This window comes from Phascolarctos cinereus, unplaced genomic scaffold, assembly GCF_003287225.1.
Source record: "Phascolarctos cinereus isolate Bilbo 61053 unplaced genomic scaffold, phaCin_HiC Scaffold_726;HRSCAF=1367, whole genome shotgun sequence".
Classification (NCBI taxonomy): Eukaryota; Metazoa; Chordata; class Mammalia; order Diprotodontia; family Phascolarctidae; genus Phascolarctos; species Phascolarctos cinereus.
In genome coordinates, this window is record NW_027556098.1 from 258,058,279 (window position 1) to 258,082,521 (window position 24,243).

The 24,243-nt window shown below is 33.6% G+C and overlaps 1 protein-coding gene across 1 annotated transcript in view; it reads left to right on the forward strand.

Annotated features, from left to right (window-relative positions):
- Positions 1–24,243, forward strand: part of SACS (sacsin molecular chaperone) — a 46,082-nt gene that overhangs the window by 16,642 nt on the left and 5,197 nt on the right. Inside the window, 5 exon segments of the mRNA XM_078147079.1 lie at positions 2,692–2,838; positions 4,117–4,485; positions 4,488–5,598; positions 6,102–6,193; positions 17,167–24,243. Coding sequence (XP_078003205.1) covers positions 2,692–2,838; positions 4,117–4,485; positions 4,488–5,598; positions 6,102–6,193; positions 17,167–24,243 — 8,796 coding nt within the window.

Sequence of the window (24,243 nt, forward strand, 5' to 3'; positions counted from 1 at the left end):
CTCTTTGCTCATCTCACTTCTTTTAATGTTCTGAAATAGGATTACTTCATCAATTTTGTGCATGCATTCCGTACCATTTATTTTTCAAAATCATGTGTTTGAATAACATCATTTTATAATCTTCAGATGTAAAGGTAAAGAGAAATGCTGAGTTCTACCTTGGATTTTCATATCAATCTGTGTAATTATAGATTTATATAGTCCTGAGACAGAAAACATTTTATAAACCTTAAAGTTTTCTATAATGGTGAATTATTATTATTAGATAATTTGGTATAATATTTTATTTATGAGAATAAGAAGTGATTTTATCAACTTGATATATGGTATCAGTGCTTTAAATACTCCAAATATATTTTTTTTAGCAGAAAAGCTTTCAGACTTTTAAATATGAGCTATACTCCAGCTTGTCATTTTTACTAGATGCTTTGTACACAAAATTTAATATTATTAATTCTTATATTTTTACTAATTAATTTTCATCAATAATAATTGTTTCCTTAAACTTCCATTTCATAGATTCTTAGTCTTGGAAGGGAAATTAGGAGTCATCTAGTTGAAATCTCTGTATGACACATTTATTCTTGTATGATTTTGAGATTTGGACTAGGAAGGAAATGTCACTTTGCCTTTCTAAAACTAATCATAGATGTAAGGTTCTTTTAAAATTTGACAAACTGTTCGTACTCTTAAGGCTGTATTGCTTTTTTCCCCACTGTGGATTGAGTGTAGTTATGTGAACAGTGTATTCAGTAAACTCACTAAAGTGGATAGCAAATTGCCTAAATTACTATTGGCATTGAGCAGTCTTTTAAAATTATGGTTCAATCATTCTTTTAAAAAAGAGTTCCCAAAGAATCACATACATACAGCAGTCATGTCTCTGCTGAAAAATTTTAGGCATTAAAACTCAGGTTTCTAATTTAGAAGTGATTCTGTTATAGTTGGGATATTAGAGCAGTGTAGTTTTTTTTGAAAGGTACTTTTGAGAGATGTAACACGGTGTAATGGTCAGACCTGAAATGTGTTAGTTTGTACTGAGCTGTTAATGTATAGTTTTGGGTAAGTCATCCCAACTGAGGAGGCTTGGTTCCTTATTTCTGAAATGGCTAGTTTGGTTCAGATGCCCTCTAAGGCTTCTTTCAGCTATAGTTTTTGTGACTATATGCTTTATGTGTCTAGAAACATGTTGGTATTTTCTTATTACTTTTCAGCTTTTGACTTTTTAAAAAGTGCTGTTAAAAATTGTTACAGAAGAAAATTACTATCTCTCAAAAGTATAATTTTTTGTGTACCTTTTTATCTAGGGAGATAAAAATAAAATACTGTATCAAGTTTGAACTCAGAAATGTGACTATAAATTGCTGAAACTTTTAAAAAACAAAAATGTACTGAGAATTGTCAATTAAAATGAGTATTGTCTGTCCTCTTTCAAAGATGTCACCTTTAGAAGTTATATACTTATTTTAATGATGCTTCTGTAATTCAAAAATATTTTTGGAGCTTCTGTTTTGCATTTGTCTTTGGAGCCTGTTTGTGAACTGTAATAGGAGTGATATCTACCATTTAGGGTAGGTTAGTTTTTCCTTAAAACAAGTTGAAACTGTCATTGAGACTTAATTGGCTCAGAGGACTAAGGCTTGGGCCGATGACTTAGTTTTCTGGTGGCCTAAATGCAAAACAACAACAACAAACTGTCGGAGGAGTCAGCTGCACCTCTCTCAGGTTTCTGACTGGTAGACCAACAATATCAACACAGAGGAAAGGAAGTTATACCTAATTGAATCAATGCCATATCCTTGCTAAATATCCTTTCCTTGCTTTGGCTAAGTAAACCTACTTTTGTTAACTGATACTTTTGTCTATGGAATTCTAATTTAAAAATTTGATAAACATTAGGTACTTACTTTGTTTAAGGAATGAATTTTTAGGTACTTTGGATACATAGATAAAAAGACATAGTTCTTGCTTTTAAGGAACTTGTAATACAATGGGATAGAAAACATGCATTTATGAAGTAGAATATGAGGGTAAAGAACAGGTCTCACAGGTAGAGGGAATATCTAAAAAAGTTTTGAGCAGTGTAATTTTGGAAATAGAAAAAAATTTGGAAATATAAAACTAAGGTGACTGTTTTGAGTGAAATTGCCTTCATTTTGATGTATAAGTTCTATTATGTTTTAAAAAATATCAATCCTATTATTTTATCATTACGTGTAATATAAAAATCAGAGAAAATTCGGGGGTGATTATTCATAATGCCAAAGGGTTCTTTATTGTCTGGGATTCGTTTTAGGCTCTCTTCAAGTAGTGAGCTCCTATAATGCATTTAAAATAACTAATTTACAAAAAAAGTATTTAATTGTAATTTTAGGAAGATATTTAGTGTATAAAGTAAGGTGTGCTTGTAATCAATTTTTAGTTATTTAATTTCTTGACATCTAAATACTTTTTTCTTTCATTGTTTTCTAAATTTCTGTTACTGTTATCTTTCTATGATAGAAATAATAGTTTTCAATTTTATCAGAAAAGCAACCAAAGTTTTAATGAAACCTCTTTTATATCACTTTACCATAAGGACAGTTATGGGTGGACAAGGACCTCAATTTCTTTTAGTCTAATAGAACCAAATAGTCTGAGTTTTATTCTCTTTTTAATGTTCTCTTTATTATATGTCTTTTTGATATATAGGGTCTGCACTTTATGTGTATAACAATGCAGTTTTTACTCCTGAGGATTGGCATGGCATTCAGGAAATAGCAAGGAGCAGGAAAAAGGATGATCCACTAAAAGTTGGAAGATTTGGAATTGGGTTTAATTCGGTCTATCATATAACAGGTATGGATTTGACTTCATGAGTCTCTTCCTAAAAGCTGTTTTAGCCTAAATGCTGAACTTTATATTCTGACTTTACAGTTGTTCAGTTTAGGCCACAATAATCACCTGTTGATTGCAGTCAAAATGATAATCACCCACTTGATGTTTTTCTTGCTGACTTTCATGAATTTGGTAAAGTTTTTAACCCATAGCTGTTAGTTAAATTTAAGGTTGTGTGGGTAGGGGTGCAGTTTTGGAATAATACAGAGGCATCACACTTGGTCATCAGGAATCAGATTACCAAACCAAATTAAAATGTACCTGGGAAATGTTTAACAAAATAATTAAATATAGAACCTAACACAGGCAGTGTTAATTTGTGATTTTCTAAGTCAGTATGCAGTCTGCAGAGATCCCTTTCTATTTGAGTTTGACACCACTGGTGTAATGTATCAGTAATGAATGTAGATACTAATTTTTTAACATCATAATTTTTTTCTGACAAGTGTGCTTTAAATATAGAAGTCTTGGAAAGAATAACCTAAGCCTATTTTGAAATAGAGGAAAGATTATTGTGGGAATGGGTCTATGGAAAGTTTCTAGAGAATGTGGTCTTCTAAGGATTTATATTGGAGAAGAGGAACCCAAGAGGGCAAAAGAACAATTTAAGAAAGGGAAATGAACATAGTGTTGTACAATAGGACGTGTGTGTGTGTGTGTGTGTGTGTGTGTGTGTGTGTGTAAAACAGTTCAGCTTCTACATTGGAAAGAGAGATAAGGACAGGATCAATTGATCAGAAGATTCTGAAAGCTGGACCAAGGAATTTGGACTTGTTCTAGTAAGCAGTAAGAAGCCATTGGCTATTCATTTCCTTATATAGTAGTTTAGTAGATATTTCTCAGGTGGTTGACATGTATGCTTGAGGAAAGCTCTGAGCATGTGTGAAAAGTTTGATATATTCAGGAAATGAACTATGTTGCTTTCATTTTATCAAGGTTTTACTAATTACTTAAATAAGTAGTGACCATCAGTGTCTCTGATTTTCAGGGATAGTCCTTATTTAAAATAGTCTATTCAGTGTCCCTAGAAACTATTAAAATACCTTGGAAATCAGTGAGGAAAAGAAGAAAAAAAGAAAGGGAGAGAAAAGGAGGGAGGGGAAGGAGAAGGAGAATGCTAATTCTGAGAATTGCTTTATAATTGTTGCTTTCGTTATAATTAATACACTAGATATTGATTTCAGTCACTTTACAAATACTAAATTAAGAATTAACATCTTTTTGCATTTTTCTTTATAGATGTTCCTTGTATCTTTAGCGGTGACCAGATTGGAATGTTAGATCCCCATCAGACACTTTTTGGCCCCCATGAATCAGGACAGTGTTGGAATCTAAAAGATGACAGTAAAGAAATTAGTGAATTTTCAGACCAGTTTGCACCATTCATTGGTGTTTTTGGAAGCACCAAGGAAACTTTCTTAAGTGGCAACTTTCCTGGAACTTTTTTTCGTTTCCCTCTTCGCCTACAGCCTTCACAACTGAGTAGTAATCTGTACAACAAGCAAAAGATTCTTGAGTTGTTCGACTCCTTCAGGGCAGATGCAGATACAGTGCTTCTCTTTCTGAAAAGTGTGCAGGATGTCTCCTTACATGTTCGAGAGGCTGATGGACAGAGAAACTGGTATTTAGGGTAACAGCGAGTGAGAATAAAGCCCTGAAACATGAGCGACCCAATTCCATCAAAATATTGGGAACAGCTATAAGTAATTATTGTAAGAAAGTTCCAAGCAACAGCATTACATGTGTGACATATCATATAAATATAGTTTTAGAAGATGAGAGTACTAAGGATGCACAAAAAACATCTTGGCTGGTGTGTAACAGTGTAGGTGGTCGAGGAATTTGCAATGAACTGGATTGTTTGGCTGATGACTTGAAATTTGTCCCAACCATTGGCATAGCTATGTCTTTATCAAGCAGTGAAGAAGAAACAGGAGCAATATCTGATTTCTCAGGAAAAGCATTTTGTTTTCTTCCTTTACCCCCTGGTGAAGAAAGTAAAACAGGTCTTCCAGTTCACATTAGTGGGTTCTTTGGTCTCACTGACAACCGTAGAAGTATTAAGTGGAGAGAGTTGGATCAATGGCGAGATCCAGCAGCTTTATGGAATGAACTTCTTATTATGAATGTTGTCCCAAAAGCATATGCCACTTTGGTCTTGGATTCTGTAAAACGGCTGGAGACTGAAAAAAACTCAGACTTTCCCTTGTCTGTTGATATTATCTATAATCTTTGGCCTGAAATGAGCAAAGTTAAAGTACACTGGCAACCAATTATAGAACCTCTTTTTAACGAGCTGTTTCAAAATGCAGTTATTTATTCAATCAGTAATCACTGGATAAAGTTGGAGCAGGCATATTTCTCAGAACTAGATGAAAGCTTGGAATACACAAAAGCTGTGCTCAACTACCTCCAGAGCTCAGGGAAACAGATTGTCAGAGTACCAGCAAATATTTCTAATGCGATTCAGCTTACAGCCTCTAGTGCTAAATCTGTGAAGAAAGTGACTCCTGCTTTAGTGAGGCAGGTGTTGAAGAAATGTGGACATTCAGGCACTGCTGCTGAAAAGCTGCAACTTTTAGAATTTGTGCTCTCAGATGCAGCTTATCATGAACTTCTTGGGTTGGACCTTCTACCTTTACAAAATGGAAATTTTATTCCCTTTTCTTCATCTGTATCAGATCAAGATGTAATTTATATTACCTCAGAAGATTATCCAAGGTATAATTTATACTATTACAGTAATTTTGCCTTCACTCTTCCACACTGATTTCATCTATTATTCTTAGGATAATTTGTAGAGAGAATGTATAAAAATAAAGAAACACATACTTTTATGTTTTAAAATTATGGATATCAATTCTCTTTTTGAGACTAGCTTTTAATAAGAAGTGTTAAGAGTTAGAATTATATGTGTAGTTTTGGTCATTTGCATTTAAATCGATACTTTAAAAATTATTTTTTTGATCATTTAAATAGGAAAGTGTTAATACTATTACTTATAGGAGATTGAAATGCTTCTTAAATTGGACATAGTTCATACTATTTGCACATTTTAAAGCAGATACATGTCTTTTTTAAACCAATATGATTTAATCATATAAATTTTTCTAAAATACTTGGTAGTCATAATAAACTTTTGCTTTTTTAAAAAACTTACATAAAATTGGATTTATTTTATGAAAATTGTAATAATTTACCTTTTTTTCTTTGGCTTATTTTAGGTCCCTTTTCCCAGGTCTTGAAGGAAGAATTATTTTCAATGACTTGAAACCCCAAATTCTAGCTTCTTTAAAGGAAGCTGCTCAAACTCGAGGTATGCTAGTATTCTACTGTTTAAAATAAACTTGATTGGAATAGTATATAAGTAATTTTTCTGGTTTCCATAATTATTATATTTCAAGAGAAGTTTGCAAAAGAAGCTACACATTCCACAAAAATAAATAATTGAGCAAAGAGTTCTTACTTATGGAGGTTTTTTTTGCCACACAGATGATTCATGAGTGTTAATTCTGAAGTAGAAAATTCTATTCAGGTTACCAAAAGTTTTTAGGCTTTTGCATATTAACAATGTAAAATTGTATAATATACAGTTCCTGACACATAGTAGTTGCTTAATAAATGCTTGCTATTTCATCACATTTAGTATATATCAATTTAATATTCTACTCTCTAAGAATTTGTAACTGTTGGCATAGGAGCTAGGCTAGAGTTTTCATTTATAATATATATGGAAAAAATTTGCTAAATTTTATTTGCAAAAGGAAATATTGATTTGCCTATAGAAACAAATAATTTAAATATTATATTATCTATTAATGGTTATAGGCTAACTATGAATTATTGCTTATTGATTATAGCAGGCCCTTTTCTTGGTAGTATTTGGAATGCATTTTTTGTGAAATATTTCATAATTGTGACTTCTACGGATTCAAACTTTCCCCCTAAATAGTCTAGATAATTGAGGATTGACCACATATTTTGTGGTATGGTAGAAAGATAATTTATTTGGTGGTTAGAACTTCCTGTGCATTTATATCCTGGCTCTGTGATTCATTACCTGTGCAATCTTGAGCCAAGCTACTTTATCTCTAAAGATGTTAGAGTTTTCATTTCTGGAATGAGGAGGTGGGACTAGTTGACCTCAGTGGACACTTTCATCTCTAAATATATGGATATATATATATATGTACATGTCTCTGAGGCCTTTTCTAGCTTTATAATTCTATGATTCTCATTTAAAATTTCTTTTCTGTATATTTATTCTTATCCTTTTTTAATAATGTAACATGATCATTGGCATATAAAAGATAGTGCTAAGTTCAGCAATTTATATCATTTAGTCATTCTGACACAAAAACCCAAGAAAAATTATTTTTTTGTATCTCAGCATTGAGATATTAGAGTTTATCATGAATACTGTGGTAATCTGTGGTATTTCAGTGTGTAATAATAATAATTATGATGATGACGATAATTCTCCCAAAGTCTTTTATATACGTTATCTCATTTGATCCTCATGATAACCTTATAAAATAGGCAGAATGGGTTATTCTCATTTTTCAAATGAGAGAGCGAAGTTATAAGAAGGGCATAAATTCTAGAGTGCAGACAAGAACCATATTTTCTGATTCTTAGTCGACTTTTATATCCATTGTATTACACTTTCTTCCATAGGACTACTATTTTATACTGTGACTTTGCAATTTTATTTGAAATGATTAGCTCCATGGAAATACAAAAAGAGAAAAGCAGTTTTCAGGAATGTCATGGAAAGTTTATTTTTCAGGGTTATAGGGGAGTATATGCTTGGCCCTATGGATGATTAACCCTTAGCTGTCTCTTGTTTTTAGGACCAGAACAGACTGCTTTTGAAAATTATAAAAAGAAGTGCGGTTTTATTGGGTTAACTTTCCTCTGTTTTTCCCCATCAGCTTTCATGAAAACTGGTTGCTGTTCTTTATTATAAATGATATGTAGTATCTTAAAGTCCTTAATTTATTTAAATTTAGAGGCTGTATGTCCTTATCTTTTGCTCATAGAGAATAGGTTATTTTTCTCAAAGGTGTTAGCATTGCTACTGCCATTTTTAGGATTCGTATAGACAACAAAGCAGCTAGGTAGCACAATGTATAGAGTGCTGGACCTGGAGTCAGGATAACTTAAGTTCAAATCTGGTCTCAGATGCTAAATAGCTGTGTGATCCTGGGCAAGTTGCTTACCTTTGTCTGCCACAGTTTCCTCAACTGCAAAGTAGGGATAATAATAACACCTAATTTGCAGGATTGTTGTGAAAATCAAATGAGATAGTATTTATAAAATACTTAGCACAGTGCCAACACATAAAAGGTTCTTAATAAATGCTTGTTCCCTTCCCCTGCCTCCTTTATGTGAATCAGGATGATAAATCTCGTCAACTAGTCAGTTAACATTTGTTAAGTTTACATTTATTATGTTTAGCTACTATGTGCCAGGTACTATGCTAATTAAGCACTGATAGAAAGTTTTAAAAAAGAGCAGTATTTTTCTTTATGGAGTTCATAATCTAATGGACAAGACAACATACAAACAGCTATGTATAAATAAGAGCTATAAAGGATAAATTGGGAATAGTTTCAGAGGGAAGGCACTAAGATTAAGGAAGACTGGGAAGATTTTTTTTTTTTTGCAGAGGGTGAGACTTTAGCTGAGACTTAAAGAAGCCGGAGAAGCTAGGAGTAGAAGTGAGGAAGAGAAAATTCCATGCATGAGGAACACCTAGTGAAAATGCAGGAAGTCAAGAGGTGGACTGTTGTGTGCAGTGAACAACAAGGTAGTCAGTGTCAGTGGGTTGCAGAGTATGTACTTGGAGGGGAATAAGATAAAAGAAGACTAGAAATGTAGGAAAGGGTTAGGATATGAAGGGCTTTAAAAGCTGAGTGAGGGATTTATATGTGATCCTTGAGATAATAAGGAAACATTGGAATTTATTGAATGAGGGGTAGCATGGTCAGATCTGTGCTTTAGGAAAATTAATTTGACAGCTTTGTAGTGGATGAACTGGAGTGGGGACTCTTACCACAGTGTAGACTTAAGGCAGAGAGATCAACCAACAAGCTATTGAGGTAATCCAGGCGTAAGATAAAGAGATGCTCACATCAGTGTAGTTGCAGTTGTCTGAGAAGATGTTATGAAGGTAGATTCTACTTGACTTGGCAACAGATAGGAAAATGGATGGTGAGAGTGAGGAATCAAGGATGACACTTAGGTTGTGTGATTCTAGGTGATTATTAGAATGGTGGTACTATTGACAGTAATAGAGAAGCTGAGAAGGGGGAATGGTTTTGATGGAAAGATACTAAGGTCAGTTTTGGACTGTTGAGTTTAGATATCTCTGGGACATTTAGGCCTAGATGTCCAGTGGACAGTTGGAGATGTGAGACTGGAGTCCATGAAAGAGGTGAGGGTTGTACAAATAGATCAGAGTCATATCATATAGTGGTGATAATTGAAACCATGGAAGCTGATGATAACATCAACTGAAATAGTATATATAGAGGAGAGAGTCCAGATTGAATGTTGGGGAACACTCATGCTTTGCCATTGTTATCTGGAAGAAGATCTGGCAATGGAGACAGAGAAGAGTGTTCATACACATAAGAGGTGAATCCAGGGGAGAGCAATGTCATGAAAAACTAGATAAAAGTGATTATCAAGAAGATGGTGAATGATAGTGACAGACTGCAATGAAATCAAGAAGGATGAGGACTGAGAAAACTGCCATTAGATTTGCCGATTAAGAGTTCCTTAGTAACTTTAGAGAGAACAGTTTCAGTTGAATGATGAGTCTAGAACCCAGACTGCAAAAAGAAGAACATGAGAGGAAATGATTGGGGCGGGGGGTTAGAACCTGTTTTAGACAGATGGCCTTCTCAAGGAATTTAGTTAATGAGAGGAGAAATGTAAGATGATAGCTGGGGGGGTTAGATAGATTAATTGAGGGTTTTTTGAGGTTGAGGGAATGATGAGTATGTTTGTAAGTGGTAGGGAAGCAACTAGTAGAGAGGTAATGATTGACAATTAGTGAGACAGGAGGGATAGAGGGGGAAATCTGGTGGATGAGATAGGATGGAATAGGTTCACTTGTACATAGAGAAAGGTTACCTTTGGCATAGAGAAGGGCCACTTCATGTCAAATAGCTATAAAGGAGGAGATAGTGGAAGAAGATATCTGAAGAATATGAGATGAGATACAGGGGAGAAGAGGGGATTTTGATGAATAGGCACATTTTATTCAGTGAAATATGAGGGAGGGTTCTCAACTGAGAGGATCCAGGTAGAGTGAGCTTTGAGAGGTTTGGTGAGAGATGAAAAGGTTTGGAAAAGCCACTTTGGTGAGTAGGATTGTGAATTGATTAGGGGAATGTAAAAGGATTACCTTGCTGTAGTGCCCCAGTTGATATTATGCAACATAAACTTGTAGTGGTTTCATGATTTATCCAGCTTTATTCAGCAGTATATAAGTAGGTGTAAAGGCAGTGGATGGTGGGAGTACTACAAAGGTGGAGTTTGAAAGGATAAGATCTTTGACAGTATAAAGGGGCAAGGAAATTGAAAGAAGAAAATATAGAGTTGGACTGGCTTACCAAGAGGTCAGAAAGGGGAAGAAAAAGGAGTGTAGGGGGAGGATGCTTATTAGTGTATAATAATACTAAAAACTCCTGAAGATTGCTTATGTGATGAGAAGAGTACTTTGCTGATGTTTACACATGCAGTAATCTCTAATAAATTTTCATTTTATTGGCAGGTCATCCAAATAAATAGATAACAATAAATATTTTTATTTGATATATAGAATTGAATCTAAAAATGGTTCTGTTTTCTATCCTTTTTATTTTTCTCAGAAGTAAAATGAGATCGTTGGATTAGTTTACATTTTGAGGTCCTTCTAGCTTGAAGATTTCTGTGATTTATTGATGTACGAAAAGCACAGCTATGCTTTTCACACAGTAGATATAACTTATAAAATCCAAATATTTTTGTTTTTATCATGTTTATATAAAATCATCATTTTCTAAGAGTGAATTTGATTATATTCTAGCTCAACAACTTCTCTGGGGATATTCAGGTAGGCTTGTTGATTGAACATTGTGGATTTGATGCCTGGTGTTTGTTTGCTTTTGGATATTTCCTCATTCTTGAAGCTGCTAGAAGTTAAAAATATTGCCAGATTATTGGTAATAACTTTTAAAATTTGTATGCCTTTTATAATAGATGTGAACATATAGTAACTCAAGTATTCTTTGTTCTAAATATCAGCATAAGAATTCAAATTACTAATTTGGTTATGTGTGAAGGAACTAATTCATTGGCCTTAAATTTAGGATACACTTTGCCTGCAGTAAATCATGTGCTAAATTGTAGCACCTAATGCAACTATAGTCTGTTTCTAATAGAAACCGTATTACCCAGAGCAAAGAGAAAAAAGACCTGGGAATAGTGTGTATGATATAGTGTGGGAGGATTTTTTATGCTGTGGACTAGGGTGGTATAGATCATAGAAGAAAGATGTTAAATTTTTAGTATACTGCTGCAGAGGAAAAGTGTTAGATGGCCATCTCTCATCTAAAATTTGTGAATTTTTTGTCTATGTGAACACATTGCCATTTTTTAAATAAGAAAATCAATGAGAAACGAGGAATTAGTGCTTTATAGAAGTTGGCTTTGTTGGATTGTATCTATTCCATAATGTAGAGAATATCAGTATTAGGTCTAGCTTAGAAATTAGCATGTTTAAAATGCTTATTGACTAATATAATTTAAATGCAAATATTGTTGAATATGTTTTCAAGCTTTTAGTGCATTTAGATCACTGCTCTGAATTTAATATTTTGTAGTTTACTGTTCTAGATTAAGGTATTTGCTAAGATGTTTGCATCTGTATTTCTGAGCTTTCCTTGAAGCCAGTGAGGTCTTTGAATGTTAGTTTGCTTTTTGGGAAGGTAGGGCTCAACCTGAAACTTAATGAGATGTTTTATTAAGCTTTTGCTCTACTTCTGTGGGAAAAGTGAAATAATTTATTTTTTATAAAGTATTGTAATGAACTGCTATAAAACATTAAATTAAAGCTGTTTTTGCTAATCACTATTTCAATGATTTAAAAATTTGTGATTTCCTCATTTCAGGTCCTTTCTCCAGTGGTATAGATTACAACTTTTCATTTTAGTGGAGTGTCTTTAAAATGCCAGGAAAAACTCCGAAACAATGAGAGCTATCCAAAAAATGGACTGAACTCCCTTAGAATGTAAAATGGAAAGAGCTGTTGCTTTGGAGACAGAAAATGTGAATTCATATTCTACCTCTGATACTTATTACTTTTGTAACCTTAGATCCTCCCTAGGCTTCAGTTTCTTTATTTATGAAATGAAAGAGTTGGAATAGGTAGCCTCTGAATTCCTTTCCAACTCTAGGTTTATGATTTTATGAGTCTGTGAAGGTAGTGGTTTTCCCCAGTTGGAGGTCTTTGGTCAAAAGCTGAATGACATGTGATTTCAGAATTGCCATGGCCAAATAATTCATCACCCAGTAGTCAAGTATGGAACCAACCTAGACTGGTCCTTGGATGACATGTAGAGTCAATCACTAGGTCCCCAGGACCTTGCTTGCTTTTTTTTTTTTTAAAGAACTTTTCAGAGCTTGGGTCTGTTCAATTTGTTTTGAAAACCCAGGGTTACTATCATGCTATGATTAGGTATTCACTTTAGTGAACTTTAGTTTTTTTTTCTATGCAGGCAGAAAATTAGGGTGAGTTACTGAAATATGATTCTGGTAATTTCAGTGCTGCTAATTGGGTTGAAAAAAAACCCCTGAATTTATTGGAATGCTCAGGAATTGAGGTGTTTTGAATTTTTAACTGAGCTTTTTTGTTTTAATTTAAAACAAAAGTAATATATGTTAATATACTTTTTTATCTTGGTAAAATAAATGCTACAGATAGGACCTGGACTTGTGATTTCATTGTCCCCTAGGTAAGGAAAATTATCTCTCAGTGTAGATCAGTACTTTCTCTGTAACTTGCACTGTTAAAGAGTTGTCCGGAGCACTGACAGGTTTAGTAACTTGCCCAGAATTGTACAGCTAGTATGTATTGAAGATGAGACTTAAACCCTGGCTTCAGGGGCAGATCTTTATCCACCAGATCTCTTATTCTTATAGTGAATACTAACCATAATTTAATCTTTGGTCGATACTCAGAATCTTTCAGTAGTTTATCATTATAATGGTGTAAGAGATTGCATTGATCTATACTGACACTAGAATATATCCAGGAAATTCTTTTAAAAGAAAGAAACCCTCTGGTTTGAGCTGATTTCCTTGCATCTTATCTGTTTTTCTTAAAAGTAAAGTTTGCTAAAGAAAGTAACAATAACAAAAGCTACCATGTAATTGAAGCTTATTTGTTCTAATTAATGGGATCTGAGTTGAAGTTTTATTGTACTATTTGCAAGGATCTTTTTAGACCAAAGATTCTTGAACTTTTTAAAAATTTCATTAGTCCCTATGACAGTTTGGTAAAGCCTGTAGAACTATCCTCAAAATAATATTTTTAACCAACTGAAGAAAATGCTGAGTTTCAATTCAGAGTTAGTGAAATTAAAGATTTTTTTTTCTATCTGCATTCATGGATGCTCTGAAACCTATCTATGGGATCTTTGGACCCAGGTTAAGACACTTCTTGTTTTAGTCACATACAATATCTTTGGCCATTTTGGTATATGAGAAAACATCTTATCTCTAAATTTCCTATAAACGTATTCTCCAGGGAAATTTTGTTGCATTTGTTAAAACTTTAGCAGTCATTACTGGAAATTAGTGATGGTATATAATGTTTAAGGCCATGGAAAACATTAATGATTTATAAAAATTCTATACATTCTGTGTTCGTAGTACTGTATAGCTGGAATTTTTTGAGGAAAAAATGTTTCATTGTTCTTGTTTACAGGTGCCTACTAAACCAGAGTATTAAAATATTTTCTTCTGTATTAACAGTTTTGTTGTAATAAAAATCAAATAACTTTAATTTGGTGAGGAATCAAAACAATAAAACAAAGGAGAAATAAGGACTTCAAATTTGCCTAAGGTAGATGCTTAGGTTTGTGCCGCAATGACTTCCTTTCTTTTTTTCCCTTGTGTGGTTTTACTTGAGCATGGTTGCCGTGTTAGCTAGCTGCATGTTGTTTGTGTTTGTGTTATAAATTGATATTTCATTCGTATCAGTACCTGACAATTTGTCTGTAACTAAGTATATATTTTATAGATTACTGGAATCCATGTGAAAGTATTATACAAGATTGTTTACTGGATAAACATTACACTTAACCATTGTAAATATAGGACATTAGTTAGTAACCTACATACAAGAACCAGTTTTTTTTTGCATCAGTTAATGATTTTAATGTATATAATATGCTTATAATAGTCTATGGACTTACTTAAGAATTTTTTTCAATGATTTTGTTATAGAAAATGACTTGAATTAAAAATCATCAGAATAGAATGATACTGCATTATCTTATAGAAAATACATTAATGAATTATCTTCCTTTGCCCAAATTAAATTTTTAAAAAGAAAATTCTATTGATGGTTCTGATTTAGAAGTAACCATATAAAAAAGATTGTAATTTTTGAATCTAATTTACATTCATTTCTAATATGTCACTTTTCAGTATTTCAAAAGAATTATCAACTGTGTTTAAGGAAAGATATTTAACCAGTAGAAAATTATTAGTTTTTCATATCATTATAATTCCTTTTATTTTGTGTCAGATTCTTTTGGATTTTCAGTATTCATGAATGGACTGGATTTCTACTCATCTTTTTATTTCAGCTTTGCCTTATTTTGTGTTTAGATATTAGAAAGATATAACTTACTGTCACTAAGAAATAATATTTTAAAATAAATACACTTTAAAAATACTATTTTTGGTTCAGAATGGGACTCATGGATCTACTATATACCATCCTGATTTTTTGTAAGATTTTATAATTTTACTCAGTATTGCTGAGTTTGAAATTAAATGCTGTGGTGTTAAATATGAAAATATTTGAAATATGGCTAATAGTACTATCCTATGGGAGACAAAATACTGACCTGTCTGTATGAGAATTTTTTTCCCCTAAACACAGCAAGGTTGTAACTCCTTGAAAAATGACTTTTGTTAAAATGAGTTTTAACTCTTCATTCCCTAAAAAGCTTCCCCTTCTGCCCCGAGTTGGAAGTTATGGAAGTAGATTTCTCAAACATCCTATGTTCCTCAGATTCTGTTATAACAGTATTCGTTTTCTAAATTTTATTCAGAATTCAGTTATAGGCTTGAAATTTCTCAGGGAAATATTACTAAATTGCTTAGAACTTTGCTTCTCAATGCCTTTGCAAACCTGGATGTTTATTCTTCTCATCTGTAAAACAAAACAAAATAGGGCAAAATTAAAAACTCTTCACAGATCTGAAGTTTGTATTTTCATTAAAGGCATCATTACTTTTTTTTTTGCAGCTTAATATATCACTTTTTGTGTTTTACATTTTTTGTTGATGCCTTTTTTCCCCACTAGAGCAATTTCTTGATATGCCTTTAACCCACAGTATTCAAGTCAACAGATAAAACAACCACATCTGAAATATGCAAAATTTTGCATACTTAGTCCTTAGAGACCCGTAGTCTCCACCAGGAGGAAGGAAGTATAGCTTCATTGCCTAATCTCTGGGATCAGTGTTTTAAAAATGTTTTTTTATTGGCATCTTTTGTTTTTATATCACTTTAATTCCCCATTATAGCTCTGGAACCAAGATTGCTCAGGCAATAGTACTTTTTAATAAGGGGATTTCTAGAGATGGTATTTTTAAATAATTATAAGTTATCTTAATGCATTGTTGAAATATTTTCTTATCTTGTTGTAATCTTTTTTTATGCTTCATTTCTTCTGATTAGGATTATATTAAAAACACCAAAATGTTTTGACATGAAATAGGTAGGAGTTCTAAGCTAGAAACTTCATATCTGAGCCTCAGTAACTATTGAAGTCAACAATTCTCGAGGGAGTATGGTACAGTTAAAAGAATTCTGACTAGGAGTGAGGAAACCCAAATTCTGGTTTTACTCTTCCACTCTGTGACCTTAGTGATGTTTTAAAATTTTAAAAATTTCTTTGGCTCTGTTCCTTCATCTGTAAAAATGAGGGATTTCAGGTATCCTCACTGTTCTTTTTGACTCAATGATGTCATATATTTGAGGCATAAATGAAATAAAACTGATTCTTCAGATAGTCTAGAATTGGACAAGATATTAGATATGTTTTTAATTATTACTTGAAGCCTCATTATTCAAAGATTTGCCTTTTGATTAAAAACCCTTTATCCATAGGCACAAAATTGTCCAAATACTTTTCCAGTTTCCAGTTTTCAGCCAGTGATACTATGAATGCATAGATGAGGAGTGGGGAACCTGTGGCCTTTTACTGAGTCCAAGTTTTATAGAACAAATCCTTTTATTAAGGGGATTTGTTCTATGAAGTTTGGATTCAATCAAAGGACCACACTCAAGGACCTAAAAGGCCACATGTAGCCTCGAGGCAGCAGGTTTTCCACCCCTGACATAGGTATATAAAAAGTGCTCAGAGAAAACCTTACACACAAATGAATTTTAAATACCTTGAAGTTATTTTGGAGTGGTAGTAAAAATATTGTGTAATTAGATGCTTTTCTAAATATGATGTTAGCAAAAATTATGCAAATTAACTAGAAAGTATCTATACATTAAATGCAAATGTGTGCATAAAGATGCTATCTACATTTTTTCTTATGTTCTTTAAAGAAATGCAATATGCACTAAAAACATGTATTTTTATGAAAGTTATTTCCTTGAAGTGCTAAAAGGTTTAATTATGGTAATGTACCTTGGGAAGGATAGTCTTTGTAGTATAATTTAGAAAGCATCTTTATATGTACAGTGTATATACTTTAAAACACCAAAGACAGAGCCTTTTTTTCAAAGGCTACATATGTATGTGTTTGTGTGTACACACATATATACATAAATAAATGCACATATGTATAAGCACATATACACATATGTACACAATCCACATATATGCACATGCATTTGATCTAATTATTCATAATTATATTTTTAATTAAATTGGTTATACATACATATATATGACATATATAGTGTAATGAGAATGTGAAGCCCAAAACCATTAGAGTTTTATATCTATTCACAAATAACATTATTGTTCAATATAATTTACAGGAAGACCCTGCACTCAACTGCAGCTTCTGAATCCAGAACGATTTGCACGTCTTATTAAAGAAGTAATGAATACATTTTGGCCTGGCAGAGAATTGGTAGTTCAGTGGTATCCATTTGCTGAAGACAGTGATCATCCATCTGTTGCATGGCTTAAGATGGTCTGGAAGAATCTCTATATACATTTTTCAGAGGATTTGTCTCTATTTGATGAAATGCCACTTATTCCTAAGACTACATTGGAGAAAAGTCAGACATGTGTGGAGCTCATTAGACTCAGGATTCCATCACCAATTATTTTAGATGATGAATCTGAAGCACAGCTTCCCGAATTTTTAGCAGACATTGTACAAAAGCTTGGAGGCATTGTCCTTAAAAAACTAGATTCTTCTATACAGCATCCTCTTATTAAAAAATATATACATTCCCCATTACCCAGTGCTGTTTTGCAGATAATGGAGAAGATGTCATTGCAGAAACTGTGTAATCAAGTAGCTTCACTGCTTCCAACACATAAAGATGCTCTGAGGAAATTCTTAGCTAGTTTAAATGACATAAATGAAAAGGAAAAAAGAATCATTCAGGAATTGACAATATTTAAAAGAATTAATCATTCATCTAGTCAAGGGATTTCTTCTTTTACAAAATTGAAAGGTTGTAAAGTGTTACATCATACTGCTAAACTTCCACCAGATCTGAGACTCTCCATTCCAGTAATTGATAACAGTGATGAAGCTACCATACGTTTGGCAAATATGTTGAAAGTAGAGCAGCTAAAAAGCACTGGCTGCTTAAAGTTTATTTTAAAAGATATTGAAAATGGCTTTTATTCTCATGAAGAAATAACACAGCTTATGCTATGGATTCTTGAACATCTGTCCTCTCTGAAAAATGAGAATCCACATGTAATTGATTGGGTAATGCCATTAAAGTTTATTCAGATTTCACAGGGACACATTGTTTCAGCCAGTGAACTCTTTGATTCTGATATTGGTATGCTGCAAGATTTGTTTTATGCTGAAGAAGAAATCTCCTTTCCACCTAGTATTTTTACTTCTTCAGACATTCTTCATGCTTTGAGACAGATAGGGTTAAAAAATGAAAACAGTCTCAAAGAAAAAGATATCGTACAAGTGGCAAAAAAAATTGAAGAATTACAAGTTAGTTCTAGCCCAAATCTGGATGCTCTTTTAAAGAAAGCTAAAACTCTCTTAATGGTTTTGAATAAAAATCATACATTATTACAGTCACCTGAAGCAAAAGCAACACTGAAGAAGATAAAGTGGGTTCCAACATGCAAGGAAAGGCCTCCAAATTATCCAGGATCTTTAATCTGGAAAGGAGACCTTTGTAATCTTTGTTTACCACCAGAAATGTGCGATGTAGCTCATGCCACTTTAGTTGGTTCATCAGTTCCTCTTGTTGAAAGTGTCCATGCAAATTTGGAAAAAACTCTTGGCATATTCACAAAACCTAGTATAAATGCAGTCTTAAAACACTTTAAGATTGTTGTTGATTGGCATAGTTCAAAAACTTTTAGTGATGAAGACTATTACCAGTTCCAACATATTTTGCTTGAAATTTATGGATACATGCACGATCATTTAGATGAAGGCAAGGAAGCTTTTAAAGCTTTGAAGTTTCCATGGGTCTGGACAGGTAAAAAATTTTGTCCCCTAGCGCAGGCAGTAATAAAACCAATACATGATCTTGAACTTCAGCCTTATTTGCACAGTGTGCCTAAAACTATGGCAAAATTCCACCAGCTATTTAAGGCCTGTGGTTCGATAGAAGAGTTGACATCAGATCATATTTCCATGGTCATTCAGAAGATATATCTTAAAAGTGATCAAGAACTCAGTGAAGAAGAAAGTAAACAAAATCTTCATCTTATGCTGAATATTATACGATGGTTGTATAGCAGTCAGATCCCAGCAAGCCTCAATACACCAGTACCAATTCACTATAGCAAGAATCCTTCTAAACTTATGATGAAACCGATTCATGAATGTTGTTATTGTGATATTAAAGTTGATGATCTTAATGACTTACTGGAAGATTCTGTGGAACCAATCATTTTGGTGCATGAGGACATACCCATGAAAACTGCAGAATGGTTAAAAGTTCCATGCCTTAGTACAAGACTGATCAATCCTGAAAATATGGGGTTTGAGCAATCAGGACAGAGAGAACCACTTACTGTAAGAATTAAAAACATTCTGGAAGAATATCCTTCAGTTTCAGATATTTTTAAGGAGTTACTTCAAAATGCTGATGATGCAAATGCAACAGAATGCAATTTCATGATTGATATGAGAAGAAACATGGACATAAGAGAGAATCTTTTAGACCCTGGGATGGCAGCCTGCCATGGGCCTGCTCTGTGGTCATACAACAATTCTGAATTCTCAGATTCTGACTTTATAAACATAACTAGATTAGGAGAATCTTTAAAAAGGGGAGAGGTTGATAAAGTTGGAAAATTTGGTCTTGGATTTAATTCTGTGTACCATATCACTGACATTCCCATCATTATGAGTCGAGAGTTCATGATAATGTTTGATCCAAATATAAACCATCTCAGTAAACATATTAAAGATAAATCTAACCCTGGCATCAAAATTAATTGGAGTAAACAACAAAAAAGACTTAGGAAATTTCCTAATCAATTTAAGCCATTTATAGATGTGTTTGACTGTCAGTTACCACTAACTGTAGAAGCACCTTACAGTTACAAAGGAACTCTTTTCCGACTTTCATTTAGAACACAACAAGAAGCTAAACTGAGTGAGATCAGTAGTACTTGCTATAATACAGCAGACATTTACTCCCTTGTGGATGAATTTAGCCTCTGTGGACATAGGCTCATCCTTTTCACTCAGAATGTCAATACCATGTTTTTGAAGTACTTGAAAATTGAAGAAACCAATCCTGGTTTAGCACAAGATATAATTGTCATTAAAAAAAACATTTGTTCCTCCAAAGCATTAAATGTACCTATTGTAAGTGTTTTGAAAGAAGCTGCTAAGCTCATGAAGACCTGCAGTAGCAGTAATAAAAAACCTCAGATAGATATGCCAAAGTCATCTTGCATATTACAGATCACAGTTGAAGAATTTCGGCATGTGTTCAGAAGAATTGCTGATTTGCAGTCACCACTTTTTAGGGGCCCAGATGATGATCCAGCTGCCTTATTTGAAATGGCAAAATCAGGACAAGCTAAAAGGCCATCTGAAGAACTACCACAGAAAACAGTGGATTCTACAACATGGCTAATATGTACCTGCATGGATACTGGAGAGGCTTTAAAATTTTCCCTGAATGAAAGTGGAAGAAGACTTGGGCTTGTTCCTTGTGGTGCAGTAGGAGTCTTATTTTCTGAAGCCCACGATCAAAAATGGACTGTGAAACAACACATTGGTGAAGTTTTCTGCTATTTACCTCTGAGAATAAAAACAGGGTTGCCTGTTCACATCAATGGCTGTTTTGCAGTTACTTCAAATAGGAAAGAAATATGGAAGACAGATACAAAAGGAAGGTGGAACAATATATTCATGAGACATGTTATTGTTAAAGCCTACCTAGAAGCACTTAGTGTTTTGCGAGAGTTAGCCGTAAGTGGAGAGCTAATTGATTATACTTACTATGCAGTGTGGCCTGATCCTGATTTAGTTCATGATGATTTTTCTGTGATATGCCAAGGTTTTTATGAAGATATAGCTCATGAGAAAGGCAAAGAAATGTCTAGAGTCTTCTCTGATGGATCCATGTGGGTTTCTATGAAGAATGTGAGATTTTTAGACGATTGTATACTTAAAAGATCAGATATTGGTCCTGCTGCTTTCAAGATCTTTTTAAAATACCTTAAGAAAACTGGATCAAAGAATCTCTGTGCTGTTGAGCTTCCTTCTTCAGTAAAATTAGGATTTGAAGAAGCAGGTTGTAAGCAGATACTTCTTGAGAATACATTTTCTGAAAGACAGTTTTTTTCAGAAGTATTTTTCCCAAATATACAAGAAATTGAACCAGAACTTCGGGATCCTTTAATGTATTTTGTTTTAAATGAAAAGGTTGAGGAATTCTCTGGAATTCTTCGTGTAACTCCATGTGTTCCTTGCTCTTTGGAGGGCCATCCTTTAGTCTTGCCTTCAAGGTTGATCCATCCTGAAGGACGAGTTGCAAAGTTATTTGAAATTAAAGATGGAAGATTTCCTTATGGATCCACCCAGGATTATCTTAATCCTATTATCTTGATTAAACTTGTCCAGTTAGGAATGGCAAAAGATGATATATTATGGGATGACATGCTAGAACGGGCAGAGTCAGTAGCTGAAATTAATAAAAGGGACCATGCTGCTGCTTGCCTAAGAAGTAGCATTTTATTGAATCTTATTGATGAGAAACTAAAAATTAGGGATCCTAGAGCAAAAGAATTTTCTGCAAAATATCAAACAATCCCTTTTCTCCCATTTTTAACAAAACCAGCAGGTTTCTCTCTGGAGTGGAAAGGTAGCAGTTTTAAGCCTGAAACTATGTTTGCAGCAACTGATCTTTATACAGCTGAGTACCAAGATATAGTTTGTCTTTTACAACCAATTCTCAATGAAAATTCTCATTCTTTTAAAGGTTGTGGTTCAATGTCATTGGCTGTCAAAGAGTTTTTGGGGTTGCTTAAGAAGCCAACAGTTGATTTGGTTATAAACCAGTTAAAAGAGGTTGCAAAATCACTTGATGGAATTACATTGTATCAGGAGAATATCACCAATGCTTGCTACAAATACCTTCATGAGGCAATGCTACAAAATGAAACCACAAAGACAGCAATTATTGAACAGCTTAAAACTTATAATTTCATCTTAGTTGAGAATGCTTATGTTGAACCAGAAAAAGTATCATTTCATTTAAACTTTGATGCAGCACCATATCTTTATCAGTTGCCAAATAAATACAAAAATAATTTCCGTGAACTCTTTGAAAGCATAGGTGTGAGATCTTCATTTACAGTTCAAGATTTTGCCCTTGTTTTGGAATCAGTAAATCAAGAGAGAGGGACAAAACAAATAACTGAAGCAAACTTTCAGCTTTGCAGACGAATTATTAGTGAAGGAATATGGAGTCTTATTAGAGAAAAGAATCAAGAATTTTGTGAGAAAAAGTATGGCAAAATATTGTTACCAGACACTAATCTTGCTCTTTTGCCTGCTGAATCATTATGTTATAATGATTGTCCCTGGATAAAAGTCAAGGATACCACTGTAAAATACTGTCATGCTGATATTCCTAGGGAAGTAGCTGTAAAACTTGGAGCAGTACCAAAGCGACATAAGGCCTTAGAAAGATATGCTTCCAATATCTGTTTTACAACACTTGGAACTGAATTTGGACAGAAAGAAAAACTGACCAGTAGGATTAAAAGTATCCTTAATGCTTATCCTTCAGAAAAAGAAATGTTGAAAGAACTCCTTCAAAATGCTGATGATGCTAAAGCCACAGAAATTTGTTTTGTGTTTGATCCAAGACAACATCCAGTTGATAGGATATTTGATGATAAGTGGGCACCACTACAAGGGCCAGCACTTTGTGTATATAACAATCAACCATTTACTGAAGATGATGTCAGAGGAATTCAAAACCTTGGAAAAGGTACAAAAGAAGGAAATCCTTGTAAAACTGGACAATATGGCATAGGATTCAATTCTGTATATCACATTACTGACTGTCCTTCTTTTATTTCTGGTAATGACATACTCTGTATCTTTGATCCTCATGCAAGATATGCACCAGGAGCTACATCAGTTAGCCCTGGACGCATGTTTAGGGATTTAGATTCAGATTTCAGAACACAGTTCTCAGATGTTCTAGATCTCTATTTAGGTGATCATTTTAAACTAGACAATTGCACAATGTTTAGATTTCCACTTCGTGATGGAGAAATGGCCAAAGTTTCAGAAATTTCCTCTGTTCCATCATCAGACAGAATGGTTCAGAACCTTTTGGATAAATTGCGGTCAGATGGGGCAGAACTTCTTATGTTTCTTAATCATATGGAAAAGATTTCGATTTGTGAAATAGAAAAGGCAACAGGTGCACTAAATGTACTATATTCAGTAAAAGGCAAAATAACTGATGGAGACAGACTAAAGCGGAAGCAATTTCATGCAGCTGTAATTGACAGTGTTACAAAAAAGAAGCAACTGAAAGACATACCAGTACAACAAATTACATATACTATGGATACTGAAGACTCTGAAGGTAACCTTACTACATGGCTAATTTGTAACAGATCAGGATTTTCAAGCATGGACAAAGTTTCTAAGAGTGTTATTTCAGCTCATAAAAATCAGGATATTACTCTTTTTCCACGTGGTGGAGTAGCAGCTTGTATTACTCATAATTATAAGAAACCCCATAGAGCCTTCTGCTTTTTGCCACTCTCTTTAGAAACAGGGCTACCTTTTCATGTAAATGGACACTTTGCCTTAGACTCAGCAAGAAGAAATTTGTGGCGGGATGATAATGGAGTTGGTGTTCGAAGTGACTGGAATAATAGTTTGATGACTGCTTTAATAGCACCAGCATATGTTGAACTGCTGATTCAGTTAAAAAAGCGTTATTTCCCTGGTACTGATCCCACAATGTCAATTTTACAAAATACAGCTATTCATGTTGTAAAAGACACTTTAAAAAAGTTTTTGTCATTTTTCCCAGTCAACAGACTTGACCTGCAACCAGATTTATATTGTCTGGTGAAAGCACTTTACATTTGTATTCATGAAGATCAGAAACGCTTATTACCTGTGGTAAGGGCTCCAAATATTGATGGCTCAGATTTACATTCTGCAGTTATTATCACTTGGGTTAATATGTCTGCTTCAAACAAAACAAAACCATTTTTTGACAACTTGCTTCAGGATGAATTACAACACCTTAAAAATGTAGAGTACAATATCACAACACGTAAGACTATAGCAGAAAATGTTTACAGACTAAAGCATTTACTTTTAGAAATTGGATTCAACTTGATATATAATTGTGATGAAACTGCCAATCTTTACCACTGTCTTTTAGATGCAGAAATTC